This window comes from Schistocerca gregaria, chromosome 3, assembly GCF_023897955.1.
Source record: "Schistocerca gregaria isolate iqSchGreg1 chromosome 3, iqSchGreg1.2, whole genome shotgun sequence".
Lineage (NCBI taxonomy): Eukaryota > Metazoa > Arthropoda > Insecta > Orthoptera > Acrididae > Schistocerca > Schistocerca gregaria.
This window is the reverse complement of record NC_064922.1, coordinates 461,315,962-461,339,784: the sequence shown is the minus strand read 5'-3', so window position 1 is coordinate 461,339,784 and position 23,823 is coordinate 461,315,962. Positions and strand designations below refer to the sequence as shown.

The 23,823-nt window shown below is 40.3% G+C and overlaps 1 protein-coding gene across 2 annotated transcripts in view; it reads left to right on the top strand.

The window, feature by feature from the left end:
* LOC126354172 (cytochrome P450 4C1-like) overlaps positions 1-23,823 on the top strand; it is a 144,825-nt gene that overhangs the window by 10,529 nt on the left and 110,473 nt on the right. The window contains exons 1-2 of one of the 2 annotated variants that reach the window (XM_050003607.1): positions 7,457-7,584; positions 21,710-21,980. The exons of the other annotated variant lie outside the window; for it this stretch is intronic. Of the exons in view, the coding sequence (XP_049859564.1) occupies positions 7,542-7,584; positions 21,710-21,980 (314 nt within the window). The 5' untranslated portion in view covers positions 7,457-7,541. Of the gene's footprint in view, positions 1-7,456; positions 7,585-21,709; positions 21,981-23,823 lie in introns of those variants that run through there. 2 annotated transcript variants of the gene reach the window in all.

Sequence of the window (23,823 nt, the reverse complement as noted above, 5' to 3'; positions counted from 1 at the left end):
ACTGGAATTCGTCAGTAAGAAAAGGGAGAGAAGGACACACAGTAGGTGATTATGGATTGGGGCTAAGAAATGAAAGAGGAAGCCGTCTGGTAGAATTTTGCACAGAGCATAACTTAATCATAGCTAACACTTGGTTCAAGAATCATAAAAGAAGGTTGTATACATGGAAGAATCCTGGAGATACTAAAAGGTATCAGATAGATTATATAAGGGTAAGACAGAGATTTAGGAATCAGGTTTTAAATTGTAGGACTTTTCCAGTGGCAGAAGTGGACTCTGACCACAATCTATTGGTTACGACCCTTAGGTTAAAACTGGAGAAACTGCAAAAAGGTGGGAACTAAGGACATGGGATCTGGATAAGCTGAAAGATCCAGAGGTTGTACAGAGTTTCAAGGAGAGCATAAGGGTACAATTGACAGCAATGGGGGAAAGAAACACAATACAAGAAGAATGGGTAGCACTAAGGGATGAAGTAGTGAAGATAGCAGAGGATAAAGTAGGTAAAAAGACGAGGGCTGCTAGAAATCCTTGGGTAACAGAAGAAATATTGAATTTAATTGATGAAAGGAGAAAATAAAAAAAAGCAGTAAATGAAGCAGGCAAAAAGGAATACAAACGTCTCAAAAATGAGATCGACAGGAAGTGCAAAATGGCTAAGCAGGGATGGCTAGAGGACAAATGTAAGGATGTAGAAGCTTATCTCACTAGGGGAAAGATAGATACCGCCTACAGGAAAATTAAAGAGACCTTTGGAGAGAAGAGAACCACGTGTATGAATATCAAGAGCCCAGATAGGAACCCAGTTCTAAGCAAAGAAGGGAAGGCAGAAAGGTGGAAGGAGTATATAGAAGGTTTATACAAGGGCGATGTGCTTGAGGACAATATTATGGAAATGGAAGAGGATGTAGATGAAGACGAAATGGGAGGAAACATACTGCATGAAGAGTTTGACAGAGCACTGAAAGACCTGAGTCGAAACAAGGCCCCCGGAGTGGACAACATTCCATTAGAACTACTGACGGCCTTGGGAGAGCCAGTCATGACCAAACTCGACCAGCTGGTGATCAAAATGTATGAGACAGGTGAAATATCCTCAGACTTCAAGAAGAATGTAATAATTCGAATCCCAAAGAAAGCAGGTGCTGACAGATGTGAAAATTACCGAACAATCAGTTTAATTAGTCACAGCAGCAACATACTAACGCGAATTCTTTACAGACGAATGGAAAAACTGGTAGACGCGGACCTCGGGGAGGATCAGGTTCGATTCCGTAGAAATGTTGGAACACGTGAGGCAATACTGACCTTACGACTTATCTTAGAAGTAAGATGAAGAAAAGGCAAACCTACGTTTCTAACATTTGTAGACTTAGAGATAGCTTTTGACAATGTTGACTGGAATACTCTCTTTCAAATTCTGAAGGTGGTAGGGGTAAAATACAGGGAGCGAAAGGCCATTTACAATTTGTACAGAAACCAGAGTCGAGGGGCATGAAAGGGAAGCAGTGGTTGGGAAAGGAGTGAGACAGGGTTGTAGCCTCTCCCCGATGTTATTCAATCTGTATATTGAGCAAGCAGTAAAGGAAACAAAAGAAAAATTTGGAGTAGGTATTAAAATTCATGGAGAAGAAGTACAAACTTTGAGGTTCGCCGATGACATTGTAATTCTGTCAGAGACGGCAAAGGACTTGGATGAGCAGTTGAACGGAATAGACAGTGTCTTGAAAAGAGGATATAAGATGAACATCAACGAAAGCAAAACGAGGATAATGGAATGTAGTCAAATTAAATCGGGTGATGCTGAGGGAATTAGATTAGGAAATGAGACACTTAAAGTAGTAAAGGAGTTTAGCTATTTGAGGCTATTTGAGGAGCAAAATTACTGATGATGGCCGAAGTAGCGAGGATATAAGATGTAGACTGGCAATGGCAAAGAAAGCGTTTCTGAAGAAGAGAAATTTGTTAACATCGAATATAGATTTATGTATCAGGAAGTCGTTTCTGAAAGTATTTGTTTGGAGTGTAGCCATGTATGGAAGTGAAACATGGACGATAACTAGTCTGGGCAAGAAGAGAAGAGAAGCTTTCGAAATGTGGTGCTACAGAAGAACGCTGCAGATTAGATGGGTAGATCACGTAACTAATGAGGAGGTATTGAATAGGATTCGGGAGAATAGGAGTTTGTGGCACAACTTGACTAGAAGAAGGGATCGGTTGGTAGGACATGTTTTGAAGTATCAAGGGGTCACAAATTTAGCATTGGAGGGCAGCGTGGAGGGTAAAAATCGTAGAGGGAGACCAAGAGATGAATACACTAAGCAGGTTCAGAAGGATGTAGGTTGCAGTAGGTACTGGGAGATGAAGCGGCTTGCACAGGATAGAGTAGCATGGAGAGCTGCATCAAACCAGTGTCAGGACTGAGGACAACAACAACATCACACCGTAAAGAGAGGGACAGGGATTAGACAAAAATGAGATTCAAAATATATACAACTGACATATAACATCAATGACGCTTGTAGGTTTTCACATCAAACAACATCGATGAGAAGATGCTTTCCTCAAGACTTTTTTCGTGCTCTTTGAAAGTGGTTTTCCGTTAGAACGTTTAAAACAGGGTAGTAGTACAAACAGGCAGCCTGGGTGGCTGACTAAAAGGATAAGAATATCTTGTAGAACAAAGTGGCAGTTGTATCAAAACGTTAGAAACAGTCACAATCTAAATGCAGCAGCCCATTATAAACAGTATTGTAATGTGCTTAAAAAAGTTATTAGGAAGGCAAAAAGTGTGTGGTAAGCAGATAGAATAGCTAAGTCTCAGGATAAAATGAAAACCAAACGGTCAGTCGTAAAGGAAGTGGCTGGTCTGCAGAGACAGGTCGAGGATATAGAATCAGTGCATAGTGGGAATCTCCATGTTACTGATAAGTCGCATATATGTACAGTATTTAATAATCAATTTCTGAATATAGTAGGTGAACTAAACAGAAACCTAGTCCCAACAGGGAATCATATAGCGCTCGTAGAAAAAAATGTTCCAAGACCGTTACCTGAAATGCTCCTCCATGATACTGACAAGAGGGAGATTGAGTTAATAATTACATCACTAAAGACCAAGAACTCTCATGGATATGACGGGGTATCTAGCAGAATACTGAAGTATTGTTCTGTTTATGTTAGCCGAATACTTAGCCATATCTGTAACTTTCCCTTTAGGAGTGGTCGGTTTCCTGACCGATTAAAGTACTCGGTAGTGAAGCCACTTCATAAAAGGGAGACAGGGATAGTGTTGACAATTATAGACCTATTTCTATGCCATCGGTGTTTGCTAAAGTTATCGAGAGGACTGTATATACAAGGTTACTGGAGCATTTAAATTCACATAATTTGCTGTCAAATGTACAGTTTGGTATTAGAAATGGCTTAACAACTGAAAATGCTATATTCTCTTTTCTCTGTGAGGCTTTGGATGGATTAAATAAAAGGTTGTGAACGTTAGGTGTTTTCTTTGATTTAACGAAGGCTTTTGACTGTGTTGACCACAAAATATTACTGCAGAAGTTGGACCATTATGGAGTAAGGGGAGTAGCATGCAATTGGTTCGCCTCTTACTTTAAGAACAGAAAGCAGAAGGTAATTCTCCGCAATATTGAGAGTGGTAGTGATGTTCAGTCTCAATGGGGCACTGTTAAGTGGAGCGTTTCCCAAGGGTTGGTGCTGGGGCCACTGCTGTTTCTTATTTATATAAATGATATGCCTTCTAGTATTATAGGCGATTCAAAAATATTTCTGTTTGCTGATGACACCAGCTTGGTAGTGAAGGATCTAGTGTGTAATATTGAAACAGTATCAAATAATGTAGTTCATGAAGTAAGTTCATGGCTTGTGGAAAATAATTTGACGCAAAATCACAGTAAGAGTCAATTTTTACAGTTTCTAACTCACAATTCAACAAGAACCGATATTTTGATCAGACAGAATGGGCATACTATAAGCGAAACGGGTTAGTTCAAGTTCCTAGGCGTTCGGATTGATAGTAAGCTGTATTGGAAAGCCCATGTTCAAGATCCTGTTCAGAAACGGAATACTGCTTTATTTACCATTAGAACAGTATCTGAAATAAGTGACAGTTCAACACGAAAAGTAGTCTACTTCGCATACTTTCATATGCTTATGTCATATGGTATTATTTTTTGGGGTAATTTTTCTGATTCAAAAAGGGTATTTTAGTTGATACCACGCCAGGTAATTAGAACAATGCGCGAATTTCGGCAATGTAAACTTAAATTAACGAAAACAATCCTTGCAATAAGATTTAACAAAAAAATGTCTCTCAGAAAACGTGACTCCAAATTATATCAGAATAAAAATAACAAGTCAAAGTAAGTCAGCCAAGATAGCAAAAGCACAATGTGAAATTATTTGGTTAAAAACTGAAATCAGTTCTCTTTACAAAAAGAAAGATCTGCTCAATTCAAAGCTCTATAATATGTACTTAGAACTTAGCCATAAACTTGTTGCTCATGTCTTCATGGTCTTCCTTGACTATGTCAATATATATGTAAACAATGAACGTGTCATCATCTCACATAGACACGAGAAAAAGATAAATGCTCTAATTTCAAAGAATGCAGTGAGGTCCCCCAGTATCTCTTCTGAAATGGAACATAAGTTTTTTGATAAAGTGATAAATACTACAGAAATATGCTTCAGTAGTAATGAATTAAAGCTGTTAAACAAAGGCCTTAAGCACATCATTGCCCCCTCACTAAATAAAAGCAACATTAAAGACCTCATAGTTAACACAAAAATTGCATGTATAGCAGCTAAACTAAAAAACAATGAACAAAATGCTGTAGCTCATAAGGCAAACAACATCATTATGAGAAACATTCACCAGAACAAAATGTACAACAGGGTGAATACCGAACATAAAGCATTAAGTGATATAAATAAGAAACTTTCAGTTGAAAATGCCCTCATTGTCAGAGCAGACAAAAGGAACACAGCTGTTGTCATGTATGAATCAGACTATATTAGCAAAACTTGTGAATTCTTCAGAAAGAATAATATAAAGGAAATAGCATAAGACCCTACTCCCAAATTCCATGATAAAATTAAAAAGTTATTTAAAAACTGCAACTTCTTGTTGACACCATTAGAAGCAAAGCACTGTATAGTGATGAACCCTTCAGCACCAAAACTGAGATCACAGCCTAAGATCCACAAATCAGAATGTCCGATACATCCCATGGTGAACTCTATCAATAGCCCAAGCTATAAAATCACCAAAAAACTTAATGATATTATCAGCAAGGCATATGTATTTGAAAATAACTACTCCATTAAAAACAGTTATGAGCTTGTTAATAGTATAAAAGATATCCCCATCCCAGTCACAGGTAAATTTGCATCTCTTGACATAGTAAACCTATATACAAACATACCTGTCAAGGAAACAGTTTAATAAGGAATAACTTACTGAAACATGGGACAATGGGTAGAGCTGAAATCTATGAACTCATAGAGATCCTGGAACTCATATTATCACACAACTACTTCCTGTTCAACAACAAGTTTTACATTCAGGGCCTGGCAATGGGTAGTAGTCTTGCAGGCTTGTTAGCAGACATGTATATCAATACGCTTAAAAATAACTTTTTCAGGTCCCAAACCCAACTAAAAGATAAGCTGCTTTATTACAAACGCTATGTTGATGACACACTCATTCTGTTCAATGGAGCAACAGAAGAAATGGATAATCTATCAAAAGAACTTAATAAAATACACAATAAAATCCAATTCACAGCAGAACATGAAACACCAGAAGGCATTAACTATCTTGATCTAACAATCTCAAATTAAAATCAGAAGCATAAATTTCAAATTTTCAGAAAGCCAACAACCACCAATAATACCATACACAAATTCTCTTTCCATCCAGACCAACATAAAAAAGCATTTTTCAGAACAATGGTTAATCGCATGCATAAAATCCCAATGGGCACAAATGAAAGACAAAAAGAAACAGAAATTATTAAATCAGTTGCCTCCAACAATGGGTACAACCCTGCAATAATAGATAAACTAACCCATACAGCAAAACTAAATTAACAAACTGCTGAATAACCACTCACAAACAAGAAAACCACATTTGTTAGCCTGCCTTTCCTAAGGAAGATTTCTCACCAAATTGCCAACCTCTTCAAGACATACAACATAAAAATAAGTTTCTTCACCAACAACAAAGTACAAAATAAAATCATACACAGCACCAAAACCACTATACAACAATATCAAAAGTCAGATGTGTACAAGCTCACTTGTAACTCATGTCCAAGCTTCTACATTGGACAAACTGGTAGAAGCTTCACAATAAGATTTAAAGAACACATGGATGCACTCCATCTTAACAACCTCAACAAGTCCAGCTTTGCCTCACACCTTACCCAACACAATCATTCTGCAAACAACATAGAACAGAATCTCCAAATACTACATTTTGCCAACAGAGGCACAACACTTGACCTTCTTGAAGAAATTGAAATATTTATCTACACAAATACAGCTCCTGACTACCTACTCAATGATCAAACTGAACTGAGAAACTAATTTTTCCTTCAGAACTTTGAAGATCTGCTAGTTCAAAACAAGTAACCACCCAACGAACCCTACACCGGCTCCCCAAACACCCCCTCTCCCAATGACCAACCCCCTCCCTCTCCTTACATCCTAACCACACCGGTGTCAATGTAATACACTACCACAGAAGAAGACATGTACCATGTCTAAATGTTAAAGCCCTCCATTGCTAACATAAATAAGTACTTTATACATATTAATTCTAGCTGGAACAAACAGAAGCTGCTTTTACCAATATCCCAGATCATTCTAATGTTAGGATGAAAATAAGTCAACAGTTAAAGAATTTTTGTTCATGATTTTTAAAATATTAAATGTAGAGCCAGCTTTAATCCATTACAATCACTATAACTCTTATACATATACCTCTAGCTAAAATAAACAGAATCTGCTCTTCATAATACTCCAGATCACATTACTGTAACAACAGAAATAAGCCAACAGTTCATCTGAAGATTTGTTATTATTTTAAACACACAGGCCCTAGTCATACAGACAGCTGCACCTCACTGCAGATACAATAACTCTGTATTATTGATTCCTTGGGATTCATGTTAATGCCAAACATGATAATTGCTAAAAAAAACTGCCTGCAAAATACAAATAGAAATAACATATCAGATCACCTGAAATTTGTTCTTGTAGAAATTTATTATTATTTTATCTAGTGCTCTCATGTTATCACCATTCTGATAAAAAAACTTGCTCGTATATTGACTTTAACACATGTAAAGAACAACAAATTACATCTCTGTCGAAAGTAGGATTATGCCATATCTCTCTGTCAAGATCTTTGTTACAAGTAACAGTTGTAAAGCGCATGCTGGATGCTGGTAAAGTGTCACTGTCAAAGTGTAAACTAATATAGTTCGTGTGAAAGTGTTCTGGACATCAAAATGGAGGCAGACAGATACGAAAAAAGCCGCCTACACTGTCGCAGTAAGTAAAAACTAAATTTACATCCATATCGACAGATAAGCTATAGTCATGGCGATACATTAAAGTATGGCCCATCTTTCTGCCATAGAACTAGCACCCAGCATTATGCTACTACCAGTAATGATGTAACTTCCCGGATCCGCCCGAAATCATCTGAAAATGAACCTGAAAGGGTTCGAAAACCGGTTAATGTAATAAAGCATTATTATTGAAAAAAGTGACCGGTTGCAGTTGTGTATAACTTATTTACGCAGGGTATTTTTGGCTAAAAATGGGCTGTTCGAGCTATGTGTGGTGTAAGTTCGAGAATCTCTTGTCGACTCCTATTCAATAGAATGGGAATTCTGACATTGTCCTCACAGTATATATTTTCTTTGATGTCGATTGCTGTTAGCAATATTAGCTTATTTCCAAGAGTTAGCAGCTTTCATTCAGTTAATACTAGGCAGAAATCAAATCTGCATGTGGAATGCACTTCCTTGACTCTTGTGCAGAAAGGAGTGCATTATTCTGCTGTATCCATTTTCAAATATCTTAGCAGTAGCCCAAACACTTTTAAGTCCAAACTGAAGAGTTTCTTCATGGCTCAATCCTTCTATTCTGTTGAGGAGCTCCTGGAAGAGCTGAAAAATTAAGCAAATTCCAGTGTTACATTCTTGATTTTCTTTATTTATACTTACGACTTGTCGCCTGAATATGTTTCTTATATTTCATTTTATCTGTTTCCATTATCGTGTTATAATTTCATGTACTGACTCGTTCCATGGCTATGGAGACTTCTCCTTAATGTAGTCCCACGGAATAATAAATAAATAAATTAAATTAAAATAAATAAAGAAAACAAAACTTGATAAAGAAAATTAACACATGAAATCATTACATATTCATGGACTCTATTCTACTATAAACTACTCCCCAGAAATAGCACTATCATCCCCACACAGCTTAATGTGGCACAGACAGGTTTCCCTGATCTCAAGGATTCCAGTACCGCTGCATAAGCATGGACCAATCTTCTGACACGTACTGCTCCAACGTATGCAATGAAAACGTTGTCGTCGAACTTTATTTACTTACTCGATCGCCTGAAAGATTGTTAAATTCTTTGTCTCCCACTCGAAGGACCTGTCGACGAGCTTTATTGAGGAATCAGTGCTTCCTTTTGTGGTCTGCCACATTAATCCTATGGAGAGCAATGTGCTCTCATTTCTCAAGCTTAATAGCATTCACAGCAGAAGTCTACTACGTCCTGCATTACATCAATAGACTGGCGATTCCAAGGAATGGCGGTTACAGCTAGCATGGAGATACCATGTGGGATGGTGTTTATGATTTCCTGAAATTCCTTCATAAAGAAATCCCAGGATGTATATCATTGGGACCAGTAGATACGAAAAAGATTTCCCAGATGCTTCATAATCCTTCGAGCATGGTTAGAGGAGTGGTGCTCCTTCAAAATTAAGAACAGTTTAATCTTTTGTCTCGGTAGAATCTTTTTCCACCTCTCAAACCGAGACTGATAATCATTACTAGAAATGATTTTGTCCGCTTGACTCACTTTAGTCAAGAAGTCTATGAAGAAAGTGCATGATACCATCAAATTAGTGGCTTTCTTTAACCGAGGGACCATGACATGTTTTGAGGTCAGCTCAACAACGACCAAGATCCTTTACTATAGCGGGGAAACTGTGCCATGAGATCCATGGCCATAAGTTCCCATAATTTTCCAAGCACAATGGAATACAGAGGAACACGCATTGTCATTGTGGTGTGTTTACACTTCTAACGTTGTTTGCAGACAGCGAGTACCCTTCGTATACGCTTCTCCATATTCATAAAGCAACACAGGGTACAAAGCTTTGAATAGAATTGGTGTACTTCAAAGTGTCTGTAAACACATGTGTATGCCATATGACCTTGAGGGATGCTAAGGATATCAGGACAAGTCTGATGAGAATGCCTTTGCCTACTACAGAACTCTGTCGTGTTCATATTTGTGAACTGTCATGCCAACATTTCTTCATTTTTAACAGCGCTGGATCATTTTCTTGTATTTTGCCAAATTCTTTAAGGGCCATCGTCACGTAATTCTCAAATGCTACCTGGTGCAAATAGTACAAGCTAAAATGATTTTGTTGTAACTTCTCAGTCAGTACCTCAGTCGTATCAGTCGATGACCTGGATAAGGCATCCGCTATAATGTTAGTCTTCCCAGGAACATAGGTAACCGAGAACTGAAACTTCTGAAGAATCAAGGCCCACCATGATAAACCCTTAGTCTTCATTTTACAGTTATGAAGAATTCCAGGACTTTTTGGTCTGTAAGGACCCTCGTTTTGCGTCCGAACAACAAGAATCAAATGGTTCAAATGGCTCTGACCACTATGCGACTAAACTTATGAGAGCATCAGTCGCCTACAACTTAGAATTAATTAAACCTGACTAACCTAAGGACATCACACACATCTATGCCCGAGGCAGGATTCGAACCAGCGACCGTAGCGGTAGCTCGGTTCCAGACTGTAGCGCCTAGAACCCCCCGGCCACTCTGGTCGGCCAACAAGAATCTAAACTTTTCAAAGGCTCAGACCATACGTAGCTAACACCAATAATTCAGTTATGGAGTAATTTCGTTCGCATTTACTGAAGACCCGGCTACCGAACACATTGGTTATGTGCACCATATTCCCTTGTTCTTTGTAATGTCGAGATACGACAACCTGAAGGCTATTGCTGACGCTGTCTGTCACCATACAATGGTCTTGTTCCGAGTTCGGTGCAAAAATGTCGGTGTTTGTAGTAATGCAGCTTTCAAAGACTGGAATTCACACTCCGCTGGGTCATCTTATTCGCAGAGGATCTTCTTCCACGTCAGTTGACATAATCAAGGAGTGACCAGAGCTCTGACACAAATAAATCCACTAAAGTAAGGCAACTGGATTTAATTTCTCTATGGCTTCAATGTACTCGGCGTTAGTTTCGATCTCTTCATCTGAGATTATATGACCAAGGAACTTAATCCATAACGATTCAGAGCATGATTTTGTGATGTTACATGTTACCCTGTGTTCTTTAAAACACGCAAAATCTTCGCCAAAGTCTCTTCATTCTGCTCCCAAGTCGGTCCGACTATTAAGGGATCTTTGACATACGGTGTTACATGCTCCTTTAAGATAGGGCTCAGAATGCTATCGGAACTTCTAATGAAAACGGCAGAAGACGCGTAACCCTGAAGGGAAGTCGGGTGAAATGGTGGCACTTACCGAATGTTAGGAAGCCTGTGTGTTTCCTGCACTCGGGGTGGAACCTCATCCGCCAAAAATTGGATCTAATGTTGACGGAGGAGTAAACTATTACTCCATGTCAGTTTTGTATCGATTCCCGCAATCTTTCTGACCCATCAATCTAAGGCTCTAGAATGGCTTAATTCGCCGTGGATTTAGCAAAAATCGTATGGATTTGTTTTGTTTTTCCACAATGCGAAGAGGGCTATTATGAGTGGGCGATGCTGGCTCGATTACTACTTAGTCAAGGTCCGATTGATGTCCAAAGACACGAAGAATTTTTTGTGTTCTCTGACGATAAACTTGAACACGAAGCTCTTAATGGCACATGTTTTAGGCGTGAATGCCTCTGTGTCGGCCACTAACATATTCTGCAGCTTTGTCCTCTCGTTCCCCACAGTACCGTTTACACTGCTGTACTTGTCTCTGATAGCTTGTATTACATTCACCTTTTTTTTTTCTCGTCTGACCCACGCAACGCAATCTTTTAAAGTCGCAAGGTCACATCCTCCTCTTCCTGTTTGTCACCACTTCAAGTAGTTTTCGTTTATTTTGGCCTGCATCGTGTGTCCAACAAACTTTATGACTCGTACTTCTCCTTTTCTTATCATTTTACTTTCAATCCCCTCTGTAAATTTACATCTGCGTACATTCCCTTGAGTGCGCCCTTAATTCGGCTCTTACTCAGTCATAACAGTAGCTATACTCGGTCTGGTGTACTATCGCAGCAGCCTGACTGCTGCTGTCGAGAATGCACTTCAGCATGTGCTTTTCCACTGTAACTTTTAGAACAGGCTGGGTTTCGGACTGCATACCTCAACGGTTTGCCCCTGTCGATTTTTCAAGATACGTAGCCTCCAGTTTTGTCTGTACTGGCGATCATCAAGGCTGTTCCCGTTGTTATTCCTGGAATAGCCCCTATCTTATTGCACACCTTTGAATTGACATCTGTTATTCCTATAACTATCTCCTAATGTATGTCAGGAATTGTTTCCTCGTCTATTATGTTTCCTATTGTTTCGAAACTCGTGCATTCTATCTGAAACTGCAAGCCTTCAAACGGTTAAAATAGCTCTGAGCACTATGGGACTTAACTTCTGAGGTCATCAGTCCCCTAGAACGTAAAACTACTTAAATCTAACTAACCTAAGGACATCACACACATCCATACCCGAGGCAGGATTTGAACCTGCAAGCCTTGCTTTGGTGTTTTGCTCGTAATATGGATAATCCAACTCTCGCAATATATTTCTGAAACTCTCAATGTTGTCTTACAACGTCCTATCAGAATCTGTTTATAGTGAATCGGTAGCTTCATATAGCAAAATCTTATAACTTCCAAGCCACTGCAGGGTATGTCAAGGAATGGTTTTTCTTTATCGGTGATCGAAGAACTTGAGTGGACTTCCAGTCGTGGAAGCTTTGAGGCGACGGCTCATCATAATTTCCTGTTTAATTTTGCGTCGCACTTCGTTAGACCAGTAGCTGGCCAAGAATGCGTCTTTGAATTCTTTGAAAGGTCTGCGCAATGGTGCAATGCATCACGTTCTTTCCACAACTGGTCTTTCGAAACGACCAAACATAAATTCAGCTTATACAGTAGAGGCCAGTCACAAGGCTGCGTCCATTCAAATTGTGCCGTGAAACTTTTGGGGTGGATTGTACTGCATGAATCTTATTGTCTTGGAAATTATGAACCGAGAGGAAATGCTTATAGCCAAATGCACAGACGTTCCTCTCAGTATTCTACTCTCGATATTGGATACAGCCAAAATATCCTGCTCTCTGCACGTTTATGCTATTGTGATGGCTGACACTGCAGCGCTACATCTGTGACTATTAATCTGCGCTTCACACGACTAAGAGGAACACAGTTATGGGTTCCCTCACACACATCACACGTGCCCTGACCGGCGGGAATGCGTTGTTTACTATTACGTCGTCAGTTCAGTTGACAAACACTCCTTTAACAGGCGTACAGGCTGCAACGATCACATGTGTAGTAACTTACTTACCTACACCACACACAATGTGTCCAGCGCAAGTATGTCCTCGATGTTATATGTCGTGTTCACTCAACATCGAGTCGTATGCTCGTACGGCGCGGTACCTGCCCTGGTTGCTGGTGTCATAATATGTAATTCATCAGCAGCATCGTGATATGTACGCACGCTACCAGTTCTTGCCATTACATGGCATCTATCCTCCACAGCCTTCACGCGGTTTTGCCTTACTTCGGCTTGTGCAATTATTTGTTTATGTTAGGCGTCATTGTTAGCCTCTTTTTCCACTATGTGCTCGAGTTCGATTTTATTTTTCTCCAAGACGACGAGTCTTTGGGCACAGTTCGTGACTTTCTCCAGTGTCTCCTTCATAATTTGTTTCCACAGTCTTGTAGTGTGGTCTAGACGTCTTCTGTCCTCTCCACTGTACTTCGTACCACTTTTACCTGGTTCTCGACTGCAAGAACAAGCTTCTGTGCATTAATAGCATCCATTGTCGTCACTCGCGTTCTTTTTCGCATCTCTTCGATTCTAAAGTCACGTTCTTGACGTCGTCAAATCAATCATGATTTTGTTTGTGGTCTCCAATATCTTATCGAATTGTTTTCACTCGATTCCCTCCATTAATTTCCCTCTCTTTTCCCTTCTTTTTCTGCACCTCTGATCCTGTCCATTATCTATTCATATCCATATCTAGTTTATTCCTTTTTCTTTTCTCAGCTTCGCTTTCTCTTTCGTTCTCGTACTCTACTCTTTTTCTGTACCTACAATGAAATTTGCAATCACATCCGTTACAGAATTCGACTTGAGATTTGGTTCCGGAGATGCTCCATTTGAGCTACACGCACTCAGACTTTAGCGTGCTAAAACTGATGTGTCTGTGTTCTCTCGTGAATCGTTCTCGGCATACACCATTGGCTTACTCTGGTGATGAATCATTACTGAAATCTAATGCAACTATATTATCCACTCACTGCATACCATAACCACAAGGATTACTTGCGCGACTACAGTGTTACTCTGGACAGAAATTAATTTCATCCAGTGACACATTCGATTGACCCTTTCTAAGTTACTCCACGTTAACTGTGGAATGCGATTCACACGTTTCACATTTCTACTTGGGCCTTCTTGTCAGTATACTCATCCTGTACACTCACTAAATCTGATAGAATTATTACACCTAATAAAATTAACAATATCAAAATAACATACACGAATACATAGTAAAAGCCACTACAAAATGCAAACAAAGCTGTATTCAACACAGCTATTCAACTCACGGAGTGGTGCAGAAAGTACAAAGCCAAACATTCGAGAGATGAAAGAAAATTACATAATTGTTAAATTTGCGTTTGCACTGTTTATACAAATCGATAAAAATTATACACTCTGAACTATTTAAGCCCTGAGTAACCTGATATAAAAGAAAACTGCAAAGTTAATTATTCATCTGTCATACAACATTACAGACGAATTGTCACGAAAATATGGATTGTGCTGCGTCAGACACAAAAGACGTCCTAACTGCGTCACGGACGAACCAATGGCTCGTGAGTCTAGAGCAAGGTTGGCGAATGAAAGATTTGGCCACGAAGAAATGAAATAAGACCTGGCTGCCTTACAGACGAACCAAAGCTGGTGATCTTGGAGCACGGTCGCCAAATGGAAAGAGGTGTGGTCTTTCCAAAAATTAAATATGTGCATCAGCTGTACTATTAAACGATACTGCTTCTTAAAACGATCCACGTAGGCTACTGAAGACTGATACCCCCGAATACTGAACAGTGCAAGGCCCTGTATTGAAAAACGTCTCCCCACTGTGGGCAGTACTGTAGCTAACTTGTCACGTGTATTAACGGAATACAGCATGTGAACGGGTTGACACAAAACAGAAACTCACCATCATATTTGAGCTAAGCAGCACATCCAATATTCGGCGCTGATCAGTTACTGTCTGAGCACTTCCATGATTATACAGTTATCACTAACAAAATCTATAAGAACCTGTAGCGAAACAAGCGCTGTATCAGTTGAGAAATACAACGGCGAGCGAGTGTGCCGGAACTTAAACCAGAAGTATTGCACCATAATTTAAGAATGAAATTAAAAGTTAAAGTTACTTTTCCAAACTTTGTCAGCATATGCTTTAGTATATTAACGTTTGAACTGTCAAATCTCAGATTGATCAGACGAATATTTTTCCCTAAATGCATCGTTTTAAGAAAAAATAAGTGGCGCAGGAACCCAAAAATTGGTCACAATGTGCAGATGTATGTCAAAATTAGCTTGTACAAGTCTCAACGTGATTAAAGAAATATTTTGGTCAGAATCGAAGTTTTTAAGAAAAATTTAAGGTGCTAAATATTAGACTTAGAAACATTAAATTTTGTATGAAGCTTCAGTTCAGTATAAAAACATTAATTATGTAACCGCATTCAGCTACCTCTAATAGTTTTCGAGTAATTTACTGAAAACTAAATTTCGAACAATAACGTCCTTATTTTTAGTAGATTATGTATGTGATACATTAATGCTAGAAAATTTTGGTTACAGTACATGATGAAATCTATTACATAATAGAGCTATAACAAATTTTGAGGCCTGGATGTAAAAAATAACAAATAGAAGGTGTCTTAAAGTTGTAGTTCAGAGGTCATGCTCTACTGTCAGTTCTATTCTAAAAATTCTAGACGGCGATGTTTAAACGCAGGCGAGTTAAAACGTTTTAAGATTTTATTCAACTAGACTACTTCCGTACAAAAACTACTAAAATTCAAAATTAATACACAAAAGTGTTATAAAATATTACGTGTCCAAGAAAGTGGCCGTTTAGAGGCTGCTACTGCAGGCATAGAGTGGGTGACACCAGGTGTTCCGTTGGCCGTCGGCTGCGCCCTTATATAAGTAAAGCCCGAGATGCAAAACTAGTCTTCACTTCGCACCCAGCCACCGTACGATCAACGTCAGTCAAATGCCAGAGTATGCACTGCCTCACATCACAGCCAGATCACAACTAAGCTCGTGTTTTTGGTACAAATAGGAAGTGAAATCGCGAGGATTGTACCCCGTCCTGGATCACTGAGATTTCACAGAAGTACCTGTTAGTGTGCTGCTCGTAATGTTAAGAAATCCACATGGCAAGAGGTGACTATTATTTTCCACAGCGAGCGAACCCTTCAACGAAACATCATCATAGATATGGACTTCCGGATCCGAAGGCACACTCGTGTACCCTTGATGACTTCACAACACAAAGCTTTACGCCTCGCCTGGGCCCGTCAACACCGACACTGGACTATTGATGACTGGAAACATGTTGCCTGGTCAAACGGGTCTCATTTCTAATTGTATTGATGGGATGGACGTGTATGGGTATGGAGACAAGCTCGTGAATCATTGGACCCTGAATGTCAGGGGACGACTGTTCAAGCTGGTGGAGGCTCTGTAATGGTGTGGGGCATGTGCAGGTGAAGTAATGTGGGACCTCTGATACGTGTAGATACAACTCTGACAGTTGACACGTACGTAAGCACCCTGTCTTATCACCTGCATCCATTCATGTCCATTGTGCATTCCGACGGACTTGAGCAATTACAGCAGGACAAGGGGACAGGCCACACATCCAGAATTACTACATAGTGGCTCCAGGAGCACTCTTCCGAGTTTAAACACTTCTGCTGGCCACCTAACTCCCCAGACATGAACATTCTTAAGCATATCTGGGATGCCTTTTAACCTGCTCTTCAGAAGAGATTTTTACGCCCTCGCACTCATACGGATTCATGGACATTCCTACGAGATACATGGTGGCAGTTCCCTCCAGTACCACTTCAGACATTAGACGTGTTGTGGCACTTATGCGTGCTCGCGGTGGCCCTTCACTAAATGAAGCACTTGTACCAGTTTCTTTGGCTCTTTAGTGTATATATGAAACAGGAAGACTGTTTAAATTTCACACCAGCCGCCTAAGAGTCACAGTAGCAGTGCCACTACGAGCATGAAAATCGGGCTTGCTTTAAGTACACGCTGTAATGATCATGAGCGTTTGTTACTTTTGAAGTGTCCTCCCCGGTAGCTGAGTGGTCAGCGCGACAGACTGTCAGTCCAAAGGGCCCGGGTTCGATTATCGGCTGGGTCGGAGATTTTCTTCACTCGGGGTGTTGTGTTGTCCTAATATTATCATTTCATCCCCATCGACGCGCAAGTCGCCGAAGTGGCGTCAAATCGAAAGACTTGCACCAGGCGAACGGTCTACCCGACGGGAGGCCCTCGTCACACGACATTTCATTTCACTTTTGAAATTGGGCGTGGTAAATTGATATCTGTCAAGAATGTCTTTAAGGCGACAACCGCGCCATTATCAACACCTCTTTGAGTTTGAGGGACTTCGTGTAATAGGGGTACAAGAAGCTGGATGTTCCTTCTTCGACAACGCAGAAATGCTTGGCAGGAATGTAGTCATTATACATGGCTGCTGGCAGCGATGGTACGGTCGCAAGAAGTTCTGACTCCGGACGGCCAAGTGACTCCACCGAGAGGGAAGACTGTCTTGTCCGGCGCATCGTACTGCACCTGTAGCAGCAATCTGAATTCAGTTGGCACCACAATGATACAAACAACTGTTACAAATCGGTTATTTCAAGGATAGATCCAAGCCATACGCACAGTAACGTTCGTTCAACTGACCCCAAACTACCGCCATTTGTGACTTCCATGGTGTCATGCGAGATCTCAATGGAGGGCACGGTGGAGGTCTGTTGTGTTTTTTGATGAAAGCTCTTTCTGTCTCAGTGCCAGTGATGGCTGTGTTTCCGTTAGAAGGAGGCCAGTTGAGGGCCAGCAACCAGTCTGCCTGCGTACTAGACACATTCGACCTACGTTTGGAGTTATGGTCAGGGTTGCGATTTCGTATGACAGCTGGAGCATTCTCGCTGTTAACCCACACACTCTGACTGCCAATTTACGTGTTAGTCGGGTGATTTCAACAATTTTGCTGCCATTCATAAACAGTATTCCATAAGGTGTTTGACAAACAGTATAACGCTCTCCCACATAACGCTGTTGTAGCACAACACCCATCACAGAATGTCGAAATGTTGTCTTGGCCTGCTCGATCACCAGACCTGTCTCTAATCGAGCACATATGGGACATCATCGGAGGACAACTCCAGCGTCATTCAGAACCATTTTTAACCATTCTTGCACTGACCGGCCAAGCCTACAGACATGGAACCCCATCCCACAAACTGACATGCGGCACCTGTATAACTAAATGCAGTCACGTATGCATGCTTGCATTCAACATTCTGCCTGTTACACAGGTTATTAATGTAGCGCCATTTGACATTTGCAATGGGTATCTCACGCTTACATTAATCTGTGAGCTTGCAGTCTTAATCACTTGAATATTTTAAGTAGACGTATGTGTTCCCGGAATGTCATTACTCTGCATTAATTAATTTTTGGTGTTGAGATCTTTTTTCCGTCAGGTTTTTAATCAGTCAACATGTAGGCCGTTTACCTTTCAACTTTCCGCCCCGATATCTGAGTGGTCAGCGTGACAGATTGCCGTCCTGCGGGCCCGGATTCGATTCCCGGCTGGGTCGGGGATTTTCTCCATTCAGGGACTGGATGTTGTGCTGTATTCATCTTTTCATTCCCATCCAGCGCGCAGGTCGCCCAATGTGGTGTCGAATGCAGTAAGACCTGCACTATGGCGGTCGGACATGCATCCTTAAGGACCTCCCGGCTACTGACGCCAAAAGCTCATTTCCATTTTTCCTTTTAACTTACGCAACCATTCATCTGTTTTATATATTCATGTGCTACACTCATTTTAATTCTTCATTGTCTATATTTTAATTAGTCAACATATCGTCCTTTTATAATTTCAATTGGACAAATGACGATCTGTCCTGTTTGTGCAAAACATTTATTTTTGTCAATCGCCATGTAGGATTTCTGTATTATTACTTGAAATTTTTAACTCTCATGTGTCTGAAGAGCGGCAAATTGTATCCGCTGACAGCCAAGCCCACGCCCATATAGAGCGAGGGGGATGCAGGTAATATGAAAAAAGGAGAAGTATCAAAAATAATGCTCATGTACTTCTTATTAGTCATATATGAATTTGTATAGGGTGATACATTTCATTTGTAATGGCTTTACTTTTGGTGCACTGTAGATCTAATTATGACAGCAAGAATCAGTCGAAACTCTCAGTGTGAAAAAAATAAAAATACCAAGCGATTTTGGGTGCAGAATATTTTGATATTCATCAATGACAGATCGCTCCCTACGAACATGTTCCACTTTTATTTTAAAGATAAGTTTGTTCTTCATACCAATAATTGGATATTACAGTCATGTAAAATGACATCAGTCGTAGTTAAAGTGGGTAGCAGACTTCAATTCCTTGCTAGGATAGTGAGAAAATGCAGCTAGGCAATAAAGAAGTATCTTACAAAAGAATAGTTTCACCCATCCTGGACTACTGTTGAGTCTCTTTAGGATCCGTGACTAGCAGGAGTAACAGGGAAAATTAAACGTATACAAAAAATGAGCCGCTTGTACTTCACAGGTACGTCTCAATAACGTGAAAGTGTCATGGAGATACTGAAAAACTTGAACAGGGGCACATTTGAAAATAAACGCCAGTTACTCTGTAAAATCCTACGTAATAATTTTCAAGAAGCAGTTTGAAGTAAGGAATTAGGTACACAGTGGTAGTACGTATCACGCCAGCAGGAACCATGAAGTCAAAATTAGACTGTCTGACTACGTAGCTTGCGGGAACGCATCCGGATGACGTCATCGACAACTACCTATCTTGAGACAGGTACACACCACGTGATTTGCCTCGAAAATGACGTATTATGCCCCTACTGAATTATCGTAGTTGTCGAAGACGTCACCCGGCTGCATTCCAGTAAGTTGTACGAACGTTTCATGGCCCAAACTTCTCAGTCAAGTTACAAAAAAAAAAAAAAAAAAAAAAAAAAAAAAAAAAAAAAAAAAAAAAAAAAAAAAAAAAAAAAGGATTTTCACTATTATTTTAGAACTGATGAAGCAATAATTTTAAATCTTTTACACATTATTTACTGATTCTTGGAAAATATTTTCTGATCGTATTAGGAAATTCAGTAATCATTAAGTCCACTGTACGAGTAGTAATAGTTACTCTGACCGCCATGAGACATGTCCGAGACGGAAGTCTTGCAGCCTGCAGGCTTTTGCCGGCCGGGGTGGTCGAGCGGTTCTCGGCGTTACAGTCTGGAACCGCCAGACCGCTAGGTCGCAGGTTCGAATCCTGCCTCGAGCATGGATGTTTGTGATGTCCTTAGGTTAGTTAAGATTAAGTAGTTCTAAGTTCTAGGTGACTGATGACCTCAAAAGGTAAGTCCCATAGTGCTCAGAGCCATTCTGAACCTGCACGCTTTATCTGAAATCATAAAACAGACAGTTTTCTTAATCAAAAGGATACTGCGCACGCACTAATAGCAAAGGTATCTTCTTTCTTTTTTTGAATTTGACAAAATAATAAAATGGCGCAGGTTTGAAACAATAGTGTAGCTCAGTAGTCTGTTTTTGCTCACGTAGTTTGCAAAAACCAGTGAAGAAATGAAAATAGAAGAAATTTGCCTCTTGCTCCTTGCGGACATGCCAGAGGAGTCAACCGAAATTCAGAAAGGTATCTTCATTATTTAAATTTATTCAACTCGGTTAGTCTGTCTGGTACAGCAACCTTATGTACAATATTTGACTTAAAAACTCTCTTGGTTGCACTTTTTTCTTTTACTACCAACGTGTTTCTCCTACGTGGGGAATGTTCATATTGTCTATAAGAATAACAAAATAAGCAAAAATAAGGTCTTAGCTTGCTCGATTCTAAATGTGAATAACGAATTTTCACTATTCTTAAAGCTTTCCTTTTAAAACATGTTAAAAACAATGAAACTGCTCTGTGCTAGACTAAAGCACGCGTCGAATCAGAGGAACCCCCTGAGATATGGTCAAAAACAAATAATGTAATGTCGTGTAAACGCGGGATAGAATTTTAAATAAATAATGAAACTGAACATACCTTAACGAAGTCGTACCTCCGAGCCAAAATGGTGCAATGATAATACCGCACTCACAAAGAAGTGTACACACTTGAACATAATGCACAGTACTACCACCGCATCTTCGCGGCAGGGATGTCAAGCGAGCGCACAGGCAAACAATAGAATGAGACAATGTCTTCAAAGAGTGTACGTAGGCGCCGTTTAAAGTAGTTGCTTGACACTTGGCGTATTTAATGCTTGCAAAAAAGATCCAAAAATTTTTGATTCACTGTTATGAAACAAAACGGTTAAAACTAATCAGAACACACTCGCCCATAAATGTCCTCAGTCCATTCCGTCAGATTGAAATACACGGATTTAGGTGTGCACGGACTTTCCTTTCCTCCCAGCCAAGATCCTACACGATTATTAATTTGTGTATTAGCATACTAAAAGTCGTATTTGAGCTATAATACGAGTATAACGTCTGAACTGCATGCATTATGCAACGAATAGGCCTAATGTGATAAAGACGTGGATTAAACAACAGTCAACAAAAGGGATACACAGACTATTTCCCTTCCCGATAGTAAGAGAAACGTTTCGATACCTGGGTGTCTGTCGTGAAGCTCATGCATACTTTGAACTCTAAAATAAATTCCCGAATTATTTTATTGGGACCTGCATGAAAATGAAATTTCAAAATGGATGGATTCTATCGCTCTCTGTTCATGTTCCAGAAGTAATCTGAGGGAGCAGTGTTGAATGTAACCACGGGGAAATACTACAGTTGTTCAAGGTGAGGCTGCAAGTGGCTGTGTTTTGCTGTACGGACGGGTTGAAGAGATGAGCGCGTGGACCGCCTGCTGGCAGGGCCTCGGCCTCGCGGTGGGAGCTCTGCTGGCCGTCCTCAGCTGGCTCTGGATCACCCGGCCTCGCACCAACGCGCCTGGGCCCACTCCGCTGCCACTGCTGGGAAACCTCCCGCATTTCTGGCGAAAGCTGCCCGTCGTCGTGAACGACTTTAGAAAGCTGCAACGTTGCTACGGCGACGTCTTCAGGTATTTAAATTTTCAGCGTCAGACCGCTACCTTGTTATACACTGAGGTGAAAAAAGTCACAGGATAGCGATATGCACATGTACATATGACGTTAGCATCTCGTACGCAGAATATAAAAGGACAGTACATGGGCCAATCTATCATTGATATGGCAGTGATTTATGTGAAAGGGTTTCCGGCGTGATTATGGTCGCACAAAGGGAATTAACACATTTTGAATGCGGAGTGGTAGTGGGAGCTAGAAACATGGGGCATTCCATTTGTTAAATAGTAGGGAATTCAATATTTCGAGATCAACGTTATCAAGATTGAGCAGAGAATATCCAAGTTCAGGCATTACCTCTCACTACGTACAATGCAGAGGCCGGCCTCCATTAACGCCTGAGAGCAGCGGTGGGGTTTTCAGTGCTAGTAGACAAGCAACACTGCATGAAAAAATAGCGAATATCGATGTGGGACGCACGACGAACGTATCCGTTAGGACAGAGCGACGAAATGTGATGTGAAGGGGGGTAGGACGTAAAATGGGCTGACCTAGAGCAGGAAAGGCACCACAGGACACTTTAAGTTCCACTATATATACTTTTAGAAATAAATTCATAAATCTTTCTCAGCCTGACCAGGAAGGATTCACTGTTCACATTCATAGCAGTGAAAGTTCAAAATCATAACAAAATAATTTTTTTACACTTATAACTTCATCATTTTTTCACATATTATGGGCTACATTTGTAGCTACAGGTATACTTTTCTTCATAAGCAAAAGAGATTCTTCGATAAATTTTGCACAGCATCCAAACCATACTTACAGGTGTGTGAAACTCTACAATTTTTCATATCTATTAAAAGCTGTGGTAAAAATTGAGATAATTAACTATAAAATTTGAGATTTTTCTAAACATCAAGCTTAAAATTCATCCTCTTATTCATTTTTACATAAATAAAATAAAATCTAGAGATACATACATCTCTACGTATAGTTTGTATGTAGTGCAAAATTCACCGGAGAACATCTCTTACTTTTGAAGAAAAGTGTACCTATAGTAAGAAAAGCAATCAATAGTAACTGAAGAAATGATGAAATTACACATGTAAAAAAAATATTTTGTTATGTTTTTGAACTTCCAATGCTGTGAGTGTGAATAGCGAATCCTTCCTGGTCATGCTGACAAAGTTTCATGAAATTATTTATAAAAGTATAGATAGTGGAAATGAAAATGTCCTATGGTGTCTTTCCTGTTCCAAGTCAGCCCGTTTGACGTCCTAACCCCCTTCATGGGCAATGGCAGCAGACGACCGGCGCGAGTAAATTTGCTAATAACACGACATTGTCTGCACTGCCTCTCCTGCGCCCGTGACCATATCGGTAGGACGCTAGATGACTGGAAATGCGTGGTCTAGTCAGGGGAGTCACTATTTCAGTCGTTAAGAGCTGATAGAAGAGTTCGAGTGTCACGCAGACACCACGAAACCGAGGAACCAAGTTGTCAATAACGCACTGTGTAATCTGGTGGTGGCTGCGTAATGATGTGGGCTGTGTTTAGATGAAATGGACAGGGTCCTCCAGCATAACTGAACCGATCACTTGCCGGGAATGGCTACATCCGGCTACCTGGAGGCCATTTGCAACCGTTCATGGACTTCATGCTCCCAAACAACGATGTCATGTCACTGGGCCACTATTGTTCGCGACTGGTTTAAAGAACGTTCTGGAAGTTAGAGCGAATGTCTTGGCCACCCAGATCGCCCGACGTTAATCCCACTGATCATTTATGGCACATAATCGAGAAGACGGTTCGTCCACAATATCCTGCACCGTTCGCAAATGTGGACGGCTGTACAG